The sequence below is a fragment of the Piliocolobus tephrosceles genome, chromosome 11, assembly GCF_002776525.5.
Source record: "Piliocolobus tephrosceles isolate RC106 chromosome 11, ASM277652v3, whole genome shotgun sequence".
Classification (NCBI taxonomy): Eukaryota; Metazoa; Chordata; class Mammalia; order Primates; family Cercopithecidae; genus Piliocolobus; species Piliocolobus tephrosceles.
The window spans coordinates 54,048,970-54,070,541 of NC_045444.1; the positions used below are offsets into that span (position 1 = coordinate 54,048,970).

The following is a 21,572-nucleotide window of genomic DNA, read 5'->3' on the forward strand; positions in this document are numbered from 1 at the left end:
TGTCCCCAACTTCTGCACCATCCATTGTCCTGCACAGCAGCTTTTCCACGAGCATCAATGCTTAAGGACATGAGAAACTTGCCTTAGGGAGAAACACCTGTCGCTCTGTCCTGGGATATGACCTGTGCGATCACTGATCCCCAGGATAAGTAATATTTCCATGTAGAAGAAAGTAAAAGCCTGAGAAGTAGAAATCTTTCCACAAAACCATCCCCTCCATTTCTTTTCAAAACAATCATGGGTGTTATTTGAATGCTCCCTTGGTAACAATCTATCAGTTAAATTATCTAAGCTTTTCCTAGTGCCCTAACCTCATTCATGTGGTTAGGAAAAGACATTTATCCCCAAACATATCTGTTTGTCCCTATCCCTAAAAATGACAAAACTATAGACTAAAGATGAACAATGTGAAAATATAAAAATGTTTTAGCTGATTCTTTCGACTGAATGAATGGGTTCTAACATCCTAGTCTCTTAATTAGGTCACAACCCAAAGGAGGAGCATGAGTTAAAGTGGTGCTTCCCTAATTTGGATGGGCATGCAGATCACCTCAGCAATTTGCTAAGATGCAGATTCCCATTCGGAAGGGCTGTGGTGCCGCCTGAGAATCTGCATTTCTAGCAGGCGTCCATGGGATGCTGATGCTGTGGGCCCAGAAACCAGACTCTGAGTGGCAAAGCGGTAGACTGAGCTTTGAAAGAAGGCAGAGAGGAAGGTTGGGGGATATGAAAGGAGGGACACAGATGACTGCAATGAAGCCCACAGTGTCAAAAGTGCCCAGCAGGGGGTCTGGCCGACACCACTGCCTGGCTGAGTCTAACTGGAGGAGAGTCTAACTGGAGGAGAGTCTAACTGGAGGAGAGGGGTAAGAAACAAAGCTGGAAATAAGGGAGACTGTTGTACTAAAGTGGTGTGAATTTCACAAGGCCAGAAAAGGGTAAAAACTGCATTGAGATTTAAAAAAGAAACGCAAGCAAACAAACAAAAAAACCCACAAGGTCAAAGTTGGGAGAAATTACAGAACTCTGAAATCCAGGCAAAACATTTGCCAAAAATATAGCCAAGGAATCGAACACAGTGGCTCCCTTGGAAAACTAGGAAATGAGACTCAGACACGTCACAAGCGCCAAACCAAGCCATGGCACAGTAGTTAATCTCTGAGGCTGACAGAGCTGTTCCTGCAGCTCCATCCGAAATGCATCACAAGTGAAATTTCACAAGAGTGGGAAGACCAACCTTAAAATGGGGTAGCATGGAAGATCCCCTATCCATCTGCTAGAACTGAAGTGGCAGCCACAGCAGTACCCCTCTGCAGGGAGCTGTGTGCAAGAAAGACATCTCAAAGAAGGACACCCACACACTGCTGCTATGCCAGCCCTGCAAACTTTGCCAAACCAGACATTATGTGCAACATGCTAGGTGTGGTGAGGAATACAAAATATATAAAGTATCCTACCCTACAAATATGAGGTGTTGGGAGGAAAAGAAAACTTCCTCTTCCCCCCAAAAATAACAGAACTAAAAAAAAAAAAAAAAAGGAAACAAAAACTTAATTTTTTTTTTTTTTTTTTTTAGACAATCTCGTTCTGTTGTCCAGGCTGGAGTGCAATGGCGCAATCATAGCTCACAGAAGCTTCGACCTTCCTGGCTCCAGCAATCTTCACACCTCAAGCTTCCTGAGTAGCAGGGGTGATGGGCACATGCTATCACATCCAGCTAATTTTTAAAAATTTTTTGTAGAGACAGGGTATCATTGTGTTGCCCAGGCTGGTCTCGAGCTCCCCGGCTCAAGCAATCCTCGTCCTTGGTCTCCCAAGGTGCTGAAATTACAGCTGTGAGCCACTGTACCCTGCCATAACTAAATATAATAAGAGATTTTCTCATATTGCTATATGGCCTTTCATCTCCCCACAAAAAAAAAAAAAAAAAAAGAATTCCTCCTACAAATAGTACTGAGGCCAGTCGGGAACTGTGATTAGCAAGGATCTGATCCCCCAGGATCTACTACAGAAGGGCTGCACTCTATGTCACAGCTGGCTTGGAAGCTTGGCTTTGCCATTTACTGGCTTGATTACCTAGGCAGGTTATCCAACATCTTTGAGCCTGTTTCCTTTTCTGTAAAAGGAGATTACTACCATCTACATGAGATTATTGTGAGGCAGGGGAAATGAGATGTATAAAACTCCTTGCAGAATGCCTAGCACGTAACACAAATGTTCAAAGTTAATTCAATCTGTTCAATGTCTCAGTTTCTTCTTTGTGTGTGAGCATCCCCCTAATTTCAAATGTCCCAATTCCTTACTAAGCCTCAAAGGCACAGAGACAGACCATGGCAGCAGCCCTCACTTTTTCCAATAGAAATGTCACATGACACATCTGTTGGCCCCACTGGCTCAAGGAGTTTGCTGTAATACATGGATAGGTCATTTGGTAATGAATTTTTAACCTCTACATTGTCCCAATCCATGGTTTTCCTAATTCGCCCTGTATTTAATTTATACTACCTTGTCATACTTCATGTATCCTGGTAAACTGCCTCAAACTCTTTTGGAATAAGGCATCTAAGCAGATACTTATGTAAAGGGTTCAGAACAAAGAGAAATAGTACAAGTTTAAAGATACAAGAATTAGGAAAAAGTTAAAACCTGATTTCTTTTGTTCCTCAGACCGTAAGATTCATAAAGCACTAAAAGGAAAGAGATTTTGTTACTGAAAGGGAAGAGTTAAATAATTCTGAATTCAAAATATTAAACTATACTTAACCAAATTTGCATATTTTACAACTTATGTAAATCCTAAATAAATTCTTCTTTATCTGATAATGATGGCAAAATATCCTACTCAAGTACTTAGTTAAGAAATCAAACCTACTCAAGCTCCAAAATTGTTTGCAGTTAAATCTGAGGAGATACTTCTAACTTTATTCTAAAGCAATGGATCGCAACCTTGGCTGCATATTGAAATCACCTGGGGAGCTTTGAAAAACACCCATGCCTGAGTCCCGGCCCCAGGGAGGCTGCTGTAAATTGGTTTAGGAGACAGCCTGGGAATGAAATTTTTTCAGAAGCTCCCAGGTGGTTCTAATGTGCAGCCAAAGCTTAGAACCCCTACTTGCAAGTTAAGTGCTGAAATGTATTTTTCTTTCAATGAAATGGTGAGAGAAACATCTAGCTCCCAGGCACATTTCCCCACTGCAACATAATCTACAAAGGAAATCTATATATGATGTACAAATACTATCAAATAAAACATCTACTTCCAAATGCAAGAGATGACCAAATGAGTCTGTAAAATGTATGCAATACCCTCAAAACATTTAAAGAATTCTTTAAATGGTATAGGAGTAATCTTGTTAAATAAAAACACTTTTCAGAAAGTCATTCTCCAGCATGCACTTCTTTTAAGCAGCATTATGAAAGGTAACCTAATCAATATTCACAAATAACCAAATACTGTAAGTAGCAGGTTTAACCAAAAACAAATTTCAATGATTTCAAATGTCAACCAAGACATGGAAGAACAGGATTAACAAAGCTCTTAGAAGAGCAATGTACTTTTCTGGACTGTCATTTTCAATCATGAATATGTCATTGCGAATGTATTTATTTCTCTTATTTATTTATTTTGAGATGGAGTTTTGCTCGTTGCCCAGGCTAGAGTGCAATGGCACAATCTCGGCTCACTGCAACCTCTGCTTCCTGGGTTCAAGCAATCCTCCTGCCTCAGCCTCCCAAGTAGCTGGAATTACAGGTGTAAACCACCTAATTTCTGCATTTTTAGTAGAGATGGGGTTTCACCATGTTGGCCAGGCTGGTCTTGAACTCCTGACCTCAGGTGATTCACCTGCCTCAGCCTCCGAAAGAAGTGGGATTACAGGCGTGAGCCACCGTGCCCAGTCATGAATTTTTTTAATTGTAAAAAATGATATATCATTTATACAGCAAACTCTTGCCTCCTTTATAAGAAAAGTACCAGCAGAGAAAAACCTATTCAAGGAAGAGTCAAACATTTTGTCTTGTACCACTTACAAATCAAGCAACGAATATCCTTTGCCACTTAACTTTACAATTATTTTCATGTGATTTGGTATCTGAGTTTAACCAAGTATAGTCCAATGGAAGGCAGTTTACAAATGGGAACTAGGTATTTTGAAGAAAGAGAAACATTTTTAAGAAATCAGGAAAAGGGAAGCATAAATTTTGTGATAGCCTTAATTGGTGTTTGTAGAGAAGTTTTTAAAACTAGGGAGGAGCAGTTATAGAAGTGTGAAGTGTCAGGGCAATTGGAGGTCTGGAAAATCTCTCGAAGTAGCAGAGCAATCCCAATGGGCAAACATCTACTTGCTAACAGAACAGAATGAATATCCCAAGGCCTACTTGCTTCGTTATAGTATCATGAAATTGGGTGCTCTGCAAAAACTGTCTTAAAAAACTAAACAAATTTGCTTGGAAATGTAGAAGTCACACGTATAGTTATTTTTTCAAATGAAACAAGGGCGAGAAAGCAAAAAATACAATAGTGATATTGAAATACTACATGAAAACTCAATAAGAAGGTGCCATTTTCTTTTACAGTTAGCTAAAAAAGTTATTCAATGAACAATAATGATGTCTTTTGGGCTCTAAAAGTGCTGAGGGTGCCACAGTGGAAGCAGAATCAGACTCAGGTATGAACAATCGCTTTTTGACCATGAAATTGTGACTGGGAATACTGAAAAACTTCAAGTTGAAGATGTCATTAAAAACAGAAATAGATGGTCAGCCTGGCAGCACGCACCTGTAATCACAGCAACTCAACAAGCTGAGGTGCGAGGATCACTTGAGCCCAGGAGTTCGAGGGCAGCCTGGGCAACATAGCAAGACTCTATCTCTTAAAAAATAAATAAATAAACAAACAAACAAACAGAAACAGAAATTGGAAGAACTTTTCTTGTCAGTCAAATTGTACTGCTGGAAACCTGGAGGCCAACTTTTACCACTGCTGCTGTATTTGGGTTCACCACCACCACACAGTAACAACATAGGGTGTAATGTGTCTTCTTTTTGTGGTATCCTCTGTGGCACCCTGGATACTGTGTGGCATCTGGGGTTCTGTCAGGGAACAACCCTCCTGCAAAAGCGGCACAGACTCCTTTTAATACTCTTCAACCTTCCCCTTGAGGATTCCACAGCCCTCCTTCTTCAGCAACAGCTTAATTAATTATGGAAATAACCAAACCAAAATAAGAACGACGATAACAGAGGAAAGAACTAAAGCATTTGTCTCAACCTAAGCAACATTTTCCTGAAGTCTAGGAGGATGGCAAAGGTGAGATATTCAAAAAGCAAGATGTAACTAAAATTATATTCAATCTGGGCATGTTTCCCCCATTTTCTCCTACTCTGAAAATGAGTATGTGCTGGGTCCCTGTTACTGAAAACATGTAAGCCCCAAAACGTAAGTGTTTTTGCCATGTAAATTTTTGCTTACTTTTTGAAAAAATAGCATGAAATGTTAGACATTTTAATGAGCTATTTCTAACAAATGTAGAAAACACTTAAAAGTACATTCAACTAGTACATTTAATTAGTATCCGAATAAGCTACATTGTAACTTTTAAACTTGATGTTCCAAAAATAAAACATTTTCTCCAACCAAATTATACACGTTCCTAAGCTAATATAACTTTAGTGCTCTAAAAATGTTAGTTTTCATATAGAGTATAGTATGTATTCTCTAACTCCTTAAGAATGTTTTTGTGCTTTCAAAATATCCAAAAATTTTCTCTTTCCAATCCTGCCCTCATTTGGACTATACCTGGATAAACATAAACAACAAATTATATGAAAGTAGTTACAAAACTAAGTTGCAATAGACAGATAATAGTACAAAATTTAATGGCTAAGACTTGAAATGCTCCAAATAGTACTGCAAATTATATTAAAATAATTACAAAACTAAGTGGCAAGAGACAGATGACAGAACAAAACTTAATGATTGAAATGTGAAATGCTCAAAACAATACTATATTCAGTGAAGTAGGCTTGCATATTAATGCTATATTCTTAATGTAAAAAACTCTACAGCAAATAGCCAAATGCAATTTGTTACCACATGTGATGAAGAATGAGCTGGGATATGAATTATTAAATGATTAATTAGAAAATTCTTAACTTCAAAAAGAATGGAAACATACTTTTGTAGATGCAATAAAGAAAACACACACATAAAAAATTATACTGTTTCAGGGTCAACTTAAAAAGATGGAATTTTTTAAATCACTTCTTTCTAGAATAAACAAGATTTGCAAAAGTATTATCATAATTTCATAAATTTGCTAAAACACTGCAAACAAGGTTTTGAGAGTCACCCCCTCCCCCGCTTAAACCTCAATTAAAAGGAAGAGAAAAAAAAAACTTCTGACTAGAGGAACTGCTCAGAGATCACTAAATCTTTTAATTTAAAAAGGATGAGAGCAGCCTGCATCAGATAATGGTTAGGGATAACAGTTCTTCTCAAATGATCATCAAGCCATGAAGATATCTGGAGCTTCATTCTCCAATAACCCACAAATCACTGCTAACTCATTTTTCTAAGGAGAGGGAGGGAAGGAGGGAGGGAGGGAGGCAGGGAGGGGAGGAGGGAGGGGAGGAGGAAGGGAGGGAGGGAGTGAATACTAGATGAAGAGAAAGGAGAAACAATAAAACAACACTACAGCAGAAAGCAAAATGAGGGCAGTGGCTTTGTTCTGAGGAAAAAGTTCTTGATTTTATGTATAAATATTGTCAGTGAGCTAGACCAAAATCCCTAGAGAAAGATGATACAGGAAGAAAAAAGCAGATGCCAGTTGATGACTATTGAATGACAGAGAAACTCTTTCATTATGTTTGTAGAAGAAAAAATGATACACTGTGTACTGAAATCTATGAATTTACAGTAGATTTCTGCTATCATACCGTAATGCTAAAGTGACTTAACTCTATCCTGAATTATCATGCATGATTTGCTAGTAATTAGTATTTTTAAGTGAATTGAAAAGGGTGTTTTGTTAAAAGAATATACTTTTAAATAAACAGATTCATAGCACTTGGGTAATAAAAATAAAATTTTGCCAGAATTTCTCATCACACAAATAAGGACCAGTAGTGAAACTGATTTTTCCAAAATGAGCAGTTCTGCAGGGGAGTCAAGTAAAGAAAGCAAGTCCCCTGACCCAGGGAGTTCCTTTCCTTCTATCACAAGGATCAACATTCATTACTTTTCTATAGCCAGTGTTTTTTTGAAATGACTTTGTTCACATATTTTTAATGAGCATTACATAATTTCATAATGTAATCACTTAACTATTTCTTTATTTTTTATTTATTTATTTTTTGAGACAGAGTTTCGCTCTTGTTGCCCAGCCTAGAGTGCAATGGCATGATCTCGGCTCACTGCAACCTCCGCCTCCTGGGTTCAAGCAATTCTCCTGTGTCAGCCTCCCGAGTAGCTGCGATTACAGGCATGCGCCACCATCCCGGCTAATTTTGTATTTTTAGTAGAGACGGGGTTTCTCCATGTTGGTCAGGTTGGTCTTGAACTCCCAACCTCAGGTGATCCACCCACCTCAGCCTCCCAAAGTGCTGGGATTACAGGCATGAGCCACCCGTGCCCGGCCTCCTTTTATTTTTTTAATGACACAAATGTTTTGCCTGGTCCCTGGGCCATTTCTCCTATGGCTCTCCTGCCCTTGAGAATTAAACTGTCAATTTTGATGGCATTGATATATGTGCAGGAATGAGCAAATGAGGCTGAATTTTCTGTGAATGGGTACCAAAGGCAGACTAGAAATATGAGAACTTGAGGCAATAGGAAAAAATTGAAAGGCATCTATTTAAAGTCAAAAAGTCAAATAAGGTTATGAACCAAAATGTTCATCAATCTCTGGATAAGGTAGAGTAACCTGAACATCACAAAAAGTAGGGTTAGGGTAAATAGAAGAAAGGACTATTATATTTATGGAGTTCATTTTGTCACACTAGAAGAAAGGACTATTATATTTATAGAGTTCATTTTTTCACTGGGTGACAGAGGCTGAAAAGACACATGACTTCAAGAAAAAGCACTCATGTAATGGATTTTAAGGGAAGTCAAGAGTGGCCCAGTACAGCATCCCTAGCCTTAGAGGTTGACCACAAACCAGAGAACCAAGCTTTTGCAGGAAACCTCAAGGCCATCTTCACACAGAATATACTAGTCTGCAAGACAATGGGTCAGACCCATTGAGCAAGTCTTAAATTCCTATTGGAAAGCAGGAACTCCCTCAAGGGAATACATATTAGAGAAAAGGAAACTGTCTGGTCATCTACTAAACCATTTCTGGGCAAATAAAGACAAAATATCCAGAAAGACATCCCTTAGTTCAAAAATCTCACCAACCCAAAACAAAAATGAAAAGACTCATTCATTAGTCTATGGTCTCCCCCTAAAATAGGAATCCACTCTGTTTTCCCATCACCTAAGTCAGTGCCTAGCATCTAATGGGGTTTGACAATTCTGGTGTTAACAAGTTCTGCTCTAAAACTATAACTATCTCCTAGAGAGCCTAAACTAGTTATAATCAGTCATTTACACCACCATGGGCTTGACAAATCTGGAGTTAACCACAAATGTGGGGTTAACAAATTTCAGAAATTATCAAAGCATCTATGTTGGCACAGTAAGGAATACAGAACAAACCAGAACATATCCTTGGCTCCTGGAAAACTAAACACTAAGATCATTATACCTTCAGAGATCAGAATACAGTTAAAGGCCAAACTCCAAAACATACATGAAAATTCAAAAGAATACATAAAAAAGGATTAGATTGATTGCTATTAATATCATACCAAGAAAAACATTTATTTGGGAGTGTTCTTCCTTCTTTTTTTTTTTTTTTTTGAGACGGAGTCTCGCTCTGTCGCCCAGGTTGAAGTGCAGTGGGGCGATCTCGGCTCACTGAAAGTCCCGCCTCCTGGGTTCACACCATTCTCCTCCCTCAGCCTCCCGAATAGCTGGGACTATAGGTGCCCGCTACCACACCCAGCTAATTTGGGAGTGTTCTAATCTAATTGCTGTTGAACTAAAATTAATTTTTAGTGGGCATAAAGCCTTGTACTCTCATATACACACCCAAAAGTCATCCTTTTGATGGGCTCAAGCATAATACAGAAACTCAGTAAATATTTACCAAATAAATAAATAAATAAATGCCTACTTGATCTGTAACTAATTTTACAGAATATTACAGTACTCATTTCAACAGTATAAATTTGAATCATCAATTATTTAGCACCAATGATCTCATGTAACACTTCTTTTCCTCTCCTCATTCACAGAGAAGCTGACACCGTAATTAGCACTTCCCTGCAGAAATGATGACTGCTTGACTCCTTCTTCAGCAAACCCTGGATCCAGCTCCATGACCTATGGGAAACTCAACTGACAGCCCCTATCACATAAAGAAGTAGAGTTCAGGCCCAGTGGTCTAAAACTGTTGTGTGCCATCACTTCTGACCTATGTGTGTAAATCCCACTTTATTATGGGACAAAGGGAATGGGGACAGGAAGGGGACAGGTAGTAGATGGGGGCTGAGCTGGGAGTGGGTGTCAGGAGGTAATACAGTTTCATCAAGAGAAAAACATGTCCCAATGGCCAAAACATAGTTGATAATTGTGACTTCCATGACATAACACTCTCACAAGAAAAGATCCCAGTGGCCATTGTTTCTTCTAAGAACAATGGTTTCCAGTTAACACATGGCCAGTCTGTTAGATGATGCAGTGCACTGACCTGTGTATAATACACACTCACGGAATTAAAGGATTATTAGGATACCGGATGTCCAAACACTGCCACAATGTGAGTCCTCTGAAATAATAAAACTGCAAGCAACAGCAGTATTAGACATTGAAAAGATGACAGCAACTCTGCTCCACACAATCTCATGTGTCAATAACTGGGCCATAAAAGCCGGGCAAAATCAGGCAGCCTATACTCTGTAAATTCTATTTATTTTTGTTTGAACAGGACCTGGGAGTTGTACATCCTAAAGAACCATAGCCATTTCCCCCCTCGCTAAATATATCAGCACACCACAAGGTCAAAGGTTCAAGGGTAGGAAAGATCAAAGCAATAACTCAATATAAAATGAAAAATAAACAATGCAAATATATTCTATTGCAACATGGGCATTAAGGAAAGAAAATAAGAATGAGAAAATGAATTAACTGCTAATAAGCAAACTCATAAATCCTAAGACCTCAGACGAATGAAGCAAAAGCACAAAGCCACAAAAGCACCAGTCCTTTAGATAGACAGCTCTACCTAAGTTACACGTAGCTCCAAATGACACTGCTATGCTTACTGGTTCCAGGAAAACAAAAGGAAAGAAATCGGAATGACCAACCTCCCTGCTGACCTCCACCCAGATGCTTACACAGTTACCATCACTGGACACTGACGATGGAAGAAACGCCAGCAGAGGGAAACATGAAGGCTATGGGCAACTGAGGGCTTGGTAGAGACCAGAGACCAACCCATCAAACCAGAAGGCAGGCTCCAGAACTGTCAGGCACAAGTACACACAAGCCTTACATATATTCTCTATCAATATTCTGCTAATGGCAAAAAAAATGGCTGAGACCTCTAACAGAACACCACAATCAAACACAAGTATCAGCCGGGCACGGTAGCTCACATCTGTAATCCCAGCACTTTGGGAGGCCGAGGTGGATGGCTCACCTGAGGCCAGGGGTTCGAGACCAGCCTGGCCAACATGGCAAAACCCTGTCTCTACTAAAAATACAAAAATTAGCCAGGCATGGTGGTGCATGCCTGTAATCCCAGCTACTCAGGAGGCTAAGGCAGGAGAATCACTTGAACCCAGGAGGCGGAGGGTGCAGTGGCCAAAACCGCACCACTACACTCCAGCCTGGGCAACAGAGTGAGACTCCGTCTCAAAACAAAAACAAAAACAAAAACACAAGTATCACAGGCAAATTCTTGAGTGATACATCCAAACAGTACATACATTTAAATATGTACTCCAAAAATTTTTTTAAAATGTTAAAGTACGCTTATGCATGGTCACATAATTTCAGGATTCCTAAAGGGATCTTAGAAGAAAACTTCGAATTCAACTCTTTTTAAATCGCCCAGAGCTGTTGTGTAACTCTACCAAAGCTAAAACAAGTTTAGTGGCAGAAGCAGGACCCAACTCTCCCCACAGTTTATAAAATGCCTTTTCCAACTCAGAGAAAGAGACCTTGAAAACTGGTTGGGTGACAAAGGTACAATATTACTGGTCACTATTATAGCAAGCAACAGACAAGTAGCATGCAGTAGGAATTTCAGTAAGAGCAAAGCACGGCTGAAATTTCAAGGTGGGTAAAAGCCTTAAACGTATGCACATTTCAAAAATTAATATTACATTGTGGTAGCCCTGGTTTTCTTCTGAGTTTTAGCGGGCAATCCATTGCTTCAATAAAACCCAACGAAATCTATGCATTGTGTAGCCTAATTTAAAATATAAGGCCAAACAGATCTGGAAAAGTACAGCTTTATCCTTGTACTTAATTTATACTATAGTGTACTGTAATTAAGCCTAAAATAAAAGCTATATTCTGAGTAAAGACAAAAAGCTCTTGTTAATGACATTCCATTCTCAATGTAGACTGTAACAAAAGGCTTCTTCATTTGCAGCCAACTGTCATTATACTTTGTAGCTTGTATGGAGCTACTGGACTAATATTTGTACTGGGATTAGTGTGGGGATAACCAATCAGTTAACTCCTCCACTGCGGTTTTCTATTATCCTCAAATAAATGGTCAAAAGGGAAAAAAAGAAAATTGGCCGGCAGAATAACAACGATATTTATGAGATTAAACCCTCAAACCCTTCACAGTTTGCCGGGCAACTAATAACCATTTGCCAAGCTGTTCATTTAATAATGAGTCAGCTAAGCCAAAAGCAAATGTTCCTTCAACCAACCATTGCTACTATAGTCATATCTACACTAACAAGCTCCAATTATTTATATAAGGTCCTCATTTAGAATAAGTACAAATTGCCATGTTAAGAAAAACAAACTCCTCTCATTAGCCAAATGCAAGCTACAGAGCATTTTTTAAAAATAACTCAAATTTGTGTGATGCTATAATTTATGAAAGCTAAAATGACCAAAAAATAGTTTGGGGGACAACTTCCATTTGTGTCACACATTCTAGATGGAGGGCCAGAAGCTCACCATCCAAAAACTGCAGTCGGTAATCCTGACATGTTAGGTTATGCCACAGTGTGTGCCCTTGATACAGCAAGTGGAGTGCCAATGCTGAGGCCATTCTCACCTTGGGATTACTTGAACTGAGCAAAATACTGTTTCTCAAAGCAAAGGAAAGTGTTCATTATACGACACAATCATAAGGTACAGTCTCATTAATCTGGGGAGCAGGAAGTGGTAGGGGCTGCTTTCCAAGAAATGCATATGTCAAAATAGGAGATTAACACCTTTCTCCCAACCATCTCCATATACCCATAGGTTAAAAAAAGCAACCAGCAGGTATTCCCTGCACTGTTACTTACTAATAGTTCATCCATACTGGTCTGGCATTTTTCCAAGTTGATCCGTTTTATTGCTACACGTTCTTGCCTGGGTTTGCATAGGGCTGCTTGAACCACAGCAGTAGCTCCACTGCCTGCAATGAAATAGAAACAACATCAGCGATCAAATGGCACACTGTGAGGTTACTATCTGTAACTATTTTCCTAAAGATCAATTTTTTTTAAACTCTTCTACTGAGAGTACTCAGAACATTACTATTTGACATCTTTTTTTAAAAAGAGTTCCTTAAATCCTAAAATAATTATCTGGAGGAGGAAAAAAAAAAACACTGCATTTTCCAATGTATGTCTGAGGACACAGGGGACAAGGGACATGAGCATCTACATACAACCTTGCATGAAAGCCATTTCCATCCTCAGTTCCTGGTATTTTCTAGCTTGAGGGCCTTTAAAATATCTCAAGCTCCTCTTCCACCTCAGCCCAAACCAAACCACTCTAGTCTGAGCTCCTTCAGGGCTTTCATGAGAAGCTGAGATAATTGATCTGTCTGAACACTCTTTGAGCTTATTTCTTCAGAGTTTTCTCCACAATGAGAAAAACAAGAATCAACCCTAGTATTCTCATGTTGAAAGCACAACTTCCAAGGATGCCAAGCAAAATGATGCAAATATGTAATTACAAAAGCTCCTGACATTCATATAAATTTTCTATTTCTAAGGTTTAATGATCATTAGCTAATGCACTCAGACTCCTAAGAGACAGTCATGTCATTATCCATATTTTATAAGAGCGAAATGTAGATGTGTAACGATTTGCAGCAGAGCACAAAGAGCTCCTAATCGGTTTTATATTCCATAGGGGCAAAAAGGTCTTCAGGTTAAGGCATCTCAATTCTGCAAATAATACCAAAAATGCCATTCTCATCACATAAATCCTCTACCACTGCAAGATAGCCAACAAGAGAAACAGCCTGCACTCAGGATTGTGCAAAGGTGGTCAGAGGTGACAATCTTTCTCCCTAAAGTTTTTCTTCAGGTAATACTTCTCAAATGATTCATCACATAGCATTATAAAAGGGAAAGCAGGGGAGTATCTGGTAACAAGAGATCAGTATTAGCTTTCCTAATATATGTGATAGAAAGGCATGACATTTCTAGTGCGAATCAGGGCTTTCCCACCCCAAGGAAGGGTCAAAATGGGTGTTTATAGGGCTGGAGCTCTGCCCTATCTTCTGCCCTGTGGCCTCATCATCAGCTCTGGCCCCCTGACTTGGCAACCCCAGCAGATCACCCTACTCCTCCAAACCCAGGTCTTCAACTTAAAGACTACCATTGCAGGGAAGCCCAATTTGTGTTCACCGGGAAAGAAAATCCACACACACATACTGACCACCCACTGCACAGTAGGCACTTGACTCCTTATGAGCCTGTACATTTTTATTACTAGCCTCATTTTACACGTGAGAAAACTAGGACTCAGAAAATTTGCCCAAGGTCACACAGAGCTAGTAAGTCCCTGAGCCAGGATCAGCATCATGTCTGCCAGACTCCGAGATCTGTGCTTTTGTTCTACTTCCCACAAGCCAGAGCACACCCTTCCCTTCCTCACTTGTTCTGGCCTTGCTAGGAAAAAACTTTCTTCCATCCTGTATGGTTCTACAGAAGACAAACAACGTAGAGGAGGGTCTGCATGAGCCTCACTTGCTAGAGCTCAGTCTGGGAAAAGAGTGCTATGGACAGGTGGCTTGAAAGGGCGTTCCTCTCCCTAATCTCACTGCTCATCCATCAGCTGCTACCCCATTGGCTGCTACTCCAGGTCCCACTAGGTTGGCTTCACTGGCCCTGCAGATCACAGCCCACTGGGTTCAATCCAGAATGGTCCAGATGGCAGAGCCAAACACCAAAAAAAAGTCTGCTGATAGCAAAGTATATTTTCCAGTCTCCAGAACAAGACACTATCACTGAAGGGAGTCGCAGAGAAAGTGCTATGCAGCTGGTTAGCATTGGGCCTGGTACGCATCAGAGAAATCAACAAACATCTTTAGCTGCTGATGGGAAACCATCCTCAGCTCTACCTGCAATAAATCTCCCCCCAGCTCAACTTCTCCAACCTTAATCCACATTCCAGAACCTTCTCAAATCAAGAAGTTTCAAAAACAGGAAAGAATAAATTAATTCCTAGAAAGAACAAAACAAGCATATGTAATACAGGGATACCTCTCATAGTCAGTTAAGTCCTTGACAGTGAAAGTCTCCTAACCTCCAAGGAACAAAAAGTAAGAATTCTAAAAACAGGGAGGGGTAGGTGGTGAGAAAAATATTTTATTAGAGCTTTACAACCACAGAATTATTACTGCTTTACAACCACAGCTGACTAAGGAACAAGTGGCTACTGCTCATCTCTAGACAGAATAATTAGGAAGCTTTGTGACCTGAGATCACTGTCACAACATGAATGGATTCAATCATTCATTAAACCATTTGGGAGATTCTATTCTAAATCCAAAGATTTCCCTTCTGTAGAAGAGACCAAGAACAAAGTCAAACGTGGAAAGGCACCTTAAAGAGCATCAAGTCCAACTCCCTCACCTTATGAATGAGAAAACAGGGTCTTGTGAAGGATAGGGATGTGCTTCCTGCAGCAACTGGAAAACACAGGATTAGGACCCTAGGCATCCTTATTCCTCATCTACCATTCTGTGCACCAGGTTGGTGTTTTTTCCAATTGCCAGTGAGGATCCAGCCGTGGTCCAATAGGATTAGCATCCTTACAAGAAGAGGCAACAGAGAGCTTGCTTTCCCTCTCTGCCATATGAGGACACAGCGAGAAGGTGACTGTTTACAAGCCAGCAAGACAGCCCACCAGAAACTGGATTGGTCAGCACACTGATCTGGACTTCCTAGCCTCCAGAACCGTGAGAAATACGTTTCTGTTGTTTAAGCCACTCAGTGTATGGTATTTTGTTACAACAGCCCAAGCAGACTAATACAAAAGCCTTGAAATGTCTGTTCAAAGTCATTCTTCCACTAACACCTATGGCAGAAAATGCCATACTAATTAGAAGTTCTTAGAAACTTCCTAATGACGTCAACAGCAAATGGCAAGATTCAACTGAAAGGCCTCTGGTAGCTCATTGTAGTTCGCATCTTAGGTTAGCAGGAGCCTTGAAAAGAAGATTAGACAGGGATTCTATCCAAGCATGGTATTGATTCCCTCTGTGACGAAATCAACTCACTGGGTGGTGGCCAGCATTGTTTAAAGGAAGCATCAGAATGTACTAGGGGTAAAAACTGCTTTATGAAACTTTTGTTTCACTTATGCCCAAGCTTTAGTATGACATGTTTTACTGTAAGTGATGATCAAAAGTTTGAAGTTTGTTAGTACTAGATGAGGATTCCCAGGGTTAGAGTAAATCTGTGCTTTGAAAGGAAAGGAGGTGACCTAACTGCATAATTCTAAAGGACATTCAGAAATAATACCAAGGCTCTTGCTTTAAGGGTTTTTATGCACTTTGCTGATTAGCTCAAGAGGAGGCTAAAAAATGTGGGGCTTGTATATACAGGAATTGGACAAGGGTTAGCAACATGAAATAAAATAGGAGCAATGAATATGTTGAACAGCACCTTGTATTTATTTTGAACAATATATGATACTGACACGACTCATTAACATTAGTAGCATATTTTCAGTGAAGTATCATGCACCACTTTGGGAATAAAAGTTCTTAACATTTTAGGAATTTCTCATTTTATTCCTGACTCCTATTTCAAGTACAATAAATCATTCTATAGGATTACGGCCTGTATGCACATATGCACAAACTAAGTGAGCACGGTTTTAAATCTTTTCAGTTCACTCTTTTAAGTCACTCTGTCTCAATTCACTGTTGCTAAGTAATTCCCGACTAAGAACAGCGACTTGGAAGTTTTAGATAGTGATTATGTCAATGGCAATCAGAGGTAAGAGATTCCTCACGTTCACTACCATGACGCAGATTTTTCCTTTAGTTGACACCTCTTCTCATTTTCCCCTCCGTATTGCTGCTGGTATTAAGGTAAATAACCAGAACACTGCATACCTGCGTTTTATATTTTCAGCTATCCAAAAAAATATTTCATGGAAATATAATTTCGTTTTATATCTCTGCATTTCACTAAGGTCTATATGAAATTAACATGAAAAACTTCAGTGTTTCTTTTGCAAAAATCACTACTATTGTCAAATGCAGTCTCAACAGTATGTTCAAAGTCCCTGCTCCTATGACTCACACAATAACTTCCTCTTTGCATTTAGTGCTAGGGTAAAAATGTCTTCCTTCCAAGTAACTTAACAGATAATAATAAATATGTCACATCATATTTTCCTTTTTTGTCCTGTCAGAAAGCTCAAACCTAAATTTCCTGTTAAAACAGCAACTCTCCTTAACCCAGGTTTCCTGTGACTTCTTCTCCTTGCCCTCTCCGTTACATGGCACCTATTCCTTTATGCTTAATTTAGTGGTACCTCCAACACATGACACAACGTTCCTATAGTCCACCAAAGCAAAACCTTCTTGAAACATCACTACCTGATCACCAAATGTGAAAGAATGTGCTTAACAGCTCCAAGAAAACTTTAGGCACAAAAAAAAAGCCGCAAAAAGATATTTGCTTATATTAATTCATCAACAAACAGCAATTAAATCTCTACTATGTAGCAGGCAGTTCACTGGATAATAAAGTGCCAAAGGTGACCATTCCTGTTTCAAATGGAATAAATCCTTCTAAAGGTCACTTCCTCTGCAGAGGTTAACAGGGATGACTGAAATGCTGTTGTGGACTGAATGTGTTTTCCCCTAAAATGTCTATGTTGAAGCCCTAATCCCCAATGTGACTATATTTAGAGATACAGCTACAGATAATTACCACCTTTATGGAGGTAATTAAAGGTTAAATGAGGTCATCAGGACACAGCCCTGGTCCAATAGGATTAGCATCCTTACAAGAAGAGACAACAGAGAGCTTACTTTCCCTCTCTGCCATATGAGGACACAGCGAGCAGGTGACTGTTTACAAGCCAGCAAGACAGCCCACCAGAAACTGGATTGGTCAGCACACTGATCTGGACTTCCTAGCCTCCAGAACCGTGAGAAATACGTTTCTGTTGTTTAAGCCACTCAGTGTATGGTATTTTGTTACAACAGCCCAAGCAGACTAATACAAAAGCCTTGAAATATCTGTTCAAAGTCATTCTTCCACTAACACCTATGGCAGAAAATGCCATACTAATTAGAAGTTCTTAGAAACTTCCTAATGACGTCAACAGCAAATGGCAAGATTCAACTGAAAGGCCTCTGGTAGCTCATTGTAGTTCGCATCTTAGGTTAGCAGGAGCCTTGAAAAGAAGGTTAGACAGGGATTCTATCCAAGCATGGTATTGATTCCCTTTGTGACTTTAGACCTAACTGCTGTATCTAGACTTTAGCTTCCTTAATGGGCATAATAAAATATACCTCTAAGGCTCATAACATGTTTTTACATCCCTGAAAACATCAACTCAATAAATGTTAGGCTCTCTCTCTGGGACTCATTTCTCCATCTGTGACATGAAGGAGGTAAACTATATCTACTGTTTATATGGCACCCAAGGGAAAAGAGGGCAAAGTGGCTCAGGGTCAGAACTGAGTTTCATTGTGCTTAGCACCAGGAAGATTCAATTGGTTTAAAAGAGAGGACAGGAGAGCTAAATTTGGAAACCAAAGAACTAAATGATTTCTAAAATCTGATACAGCACGATGAGCATAAGAGTTTAAAATATAAGAGATAATACAATTCAGAAACAGCTGTGAATTAATATTCCATAGCAAAGATTGTCATGTATAATGCACATTGATATCTAACCTTAAAAAGTTATTTTAAGGCCAGGCACAGTGGCTCACGCCTGTATTCCCAGCACTTTGGGAGGCTGAGGCGGGCGGATCACAAGGTCAGGAGTTTGAGACCAGCCTGACCAGCATAGGTGAAACCCCGTCTCTACTAAAAATACAATCAGCTGGGCATGGTGGTGCACACCTGTAATCCCAGCTACTCAGGAGGCTGAGGCGGGAGAATCAGTTGAACCCGGGAGGTGGAGGCTGCAGTGAGCCAAGATCGTGCCACTGACTCCAGCTTGGGCGACAGAGTGAGACTTCATCTCAAAAAAAAAAAAAAGTTATTTTAAAATATCTGTGTCAATCCAGTTGCATGGGTTCACATCCTAGCCCCGCCACATACTAACCGCTTATGCTTGGATGACTTGCCTAACTTCTTCATGCCTCAGTTTCCTCATTGGTAAGTTGGCCATAATGCTACCTCACTCATAGAGTGGTTGTGAGGATTAAATGAGTTAACACACAAAAAGCCTTTGAAACTGTGCCTAGCACGTAGTAAGCACTAATTAAATCTGAGCTAGCGTTGCTCCTTAGGGAAATCCCTCCAGGTCAGTTAGTGTCCTGTCAATCTGTCATTTTAACACCACATAATATTTCATAGTATTAATGTACCATAATTTATTCAGCCCTCCTTCTGTTGATGAGTATCCCCTCTCTTTCTAGATTTCATCTCCATATGAACAATGTAGCAATAAACATCTAGTACTTTAAAAAACAAATTAGTCCATAAGAACTTTTCTTTATGTTAAAGTTAAGGTGTCAATTGTCCAGTAACCCCTTCCCATAAATGGCAAGATTTTTTTCAAGGCATCACATTAGCCTCTAACATTAGTTACGGTCCCTGGAAGGAAGTTCTAATCACCATATTATACTTAAATGAGAAGCACAAAGTCCAAACTTTAATAAGAGTTTGACCATCTCTTAGGACGTGCAAGGACTCCTTAATTACACTTAGCTGTCCTTTACCAGTGAACAGAGTCAAGAGTGGGCTCAGGCTTTCTTTTTAGAGGTGCTAGCTGGTGACGGATAGTAAACAAAACAAATGGCTTTGGTTCAGCTGATTTATTCTAATCCTGCCTTTTCCCAGCTTACTCTTTGAGCTCTATTTATATCATGTGTCCAACCTCAAAGCCCACAGGTCAGTGAGTCACATGAGGACCAGAAGCTGGCCAGGGGAGGACTTGAACGAATGGACACTCATGTGAGCTCTACAGGGGCACAACTGCCACTCTGCCTCAGTTAACTGTCACCATCTGAGATCGTTGACCTAGCAGAGCAAGACAGTCAGAATTTTCCAGAAAGGCTGAAAATCCAGAATTCTGCATAACATCTCCTAATATAATAAGTTTGATGATTAATTTTTTTAATATAAAAGCATTGTGAGTCTAATAAAAGTTCACCACAGGCTGTTATTTTGCCTGGGTGTGTTACTGCTGTTCGCCTTCAAAGGTACACCCTTCCTTACCTGATGGTCCCAATTTTAAATTATTAGATTGCACGTGTGAAACTGCCATTTTTCTAGATCAAAAATGGTCACGTTCAACATAGTATGAGCATGTACTCGAGACACTGACCCAAACTGATTTACTACATGTCGCCATCCTCCTCGTCTTACTATTTCACACAGAAAGAAAACCTTATCGCAGTGACTCTTCTGTCATCTGGTGCATTCTATGTGGCAGGAACATGTGCACAGTGCAATCTCAAGTCAAAGACAAACAACAGTCATGGTGAGATACATGCAACTTGCCCTACACATTAATTTATAAAACAGACACTCCTGCTGGCCTGTCTGGATAACAGTGCACAAACCACTCGCCTCCACTGAGCCCAGCGCAGCACGACTATGTTTCTCAAGGCAGCTACAAACTGGTGACCCTCCTAAATGACCTGGTTTGTGTCACCACCACGCTGACTAGTTTTGTCCTTCTGCCTCCATCAAAAGAACAAGTTAGTAGAACCTCCTTCCAGGGTTGCTGGAAAAGATTTAGAGCTTACCAAAAATAAAAAATAAAATAAAACATAAAAAGCAAAGAGTAGGATTAGGTGGATTAATGGCTACTCAGTGAAATGTACTTACATTTCACCACCGACCTGGATAAAGTACCTTGCCTGGGAAAGCCTGTTAGAACATTTAGAGATCACAGATCTCACTGAAGAAAAGCAGCCCTTGCAACTCATCAAGAATCATCTGATAATACCACAGAAAAATAAAAAGTAGTCCGCAGTTCTGATTTTAAGAGAGATAGAGGAATCAAACCAGAAGAAATGTAAATAAACTCACCTTGGACCACAAGTTATATCTCAAGTAACAACTAAAACAAAAAACAAAAAACAAAAAACTCTATAGTGAGTACAATTACTGAACACGCAGAAAGTATATGGATTGGGATAGCTAATATAAAGAAATTCAATAATTTACTAATTTTAACAATTTTCAATAATAATGAAAATTATTATTAGGGAGTCTAGGTAAATTCAAGCCAGCCACCAGATGAGTCGTATGTGTGAGATAAGGAGCTAAAAAAGAACAGACTCTAATTTCCATCTAATTCAACGTGATTAATACTGGAATTCACTCCTAGGCATTTTTGTTTTCTTAATGAAACACAGTAGATTTTTTAAAAATCACTCTGGGAGTATGATTGCTTGCCGGTTTAAACACACACACACACACACACACACACACACACACACACACACTTAACATTAGTCTCAAGAGCACTCTACTCAGAGGTTCAGCCCCTCAAAGCTAAAACTCTACTGCAGGATTTTCATCCTAATACTGACACCGACAAACATGCAACCTGGAGTAAAACACATAACTTTTCTGCCACTGAAGCTGTTTACCTTTTAAGATTACTTCATTTTGATGGGGAGTATAGGGAGAAGAGCCCGCCCAAGCTATGAATGAATCACTTGAGATGTTACCTTCTTGAACAACCCCAAGGAGAATTAGTCACTTCCTCACAGTTCCCAGACAGGGACTCTCTACATACCTCATCCTAGTACTTCCATGCTTGTGGAGCGGTCTCCTCCAGCCTTATTATTCCTAGAATCAGCCCTTCCACCTAGACCACTTGCCTGGAACACAGGAGG

General features: G+C 39.7%; 1 protein-coding gene across 1 annotated transcript in view; it reads right to left on the reverse strand.

Moving 5' to 3' along the window:
• The window catches only part of STK39 (serine/threonine kinase 39), a 295,351-nt gene that overhangs the window by 218,315 nt on the left and 55,464 nt on the right, over positions 1–21,572 (reverse strand). The window contains exon 2 of the mRNA XM_023188118.2: positions 12,586–12,698. Coding sequence (XP_023043886.1) covers positions 12,586–12,698 — 113 coding nt within the window. The remainder of the gene's footprint in view (positions 1–12,585; positions 12,699–21,572) is intronic.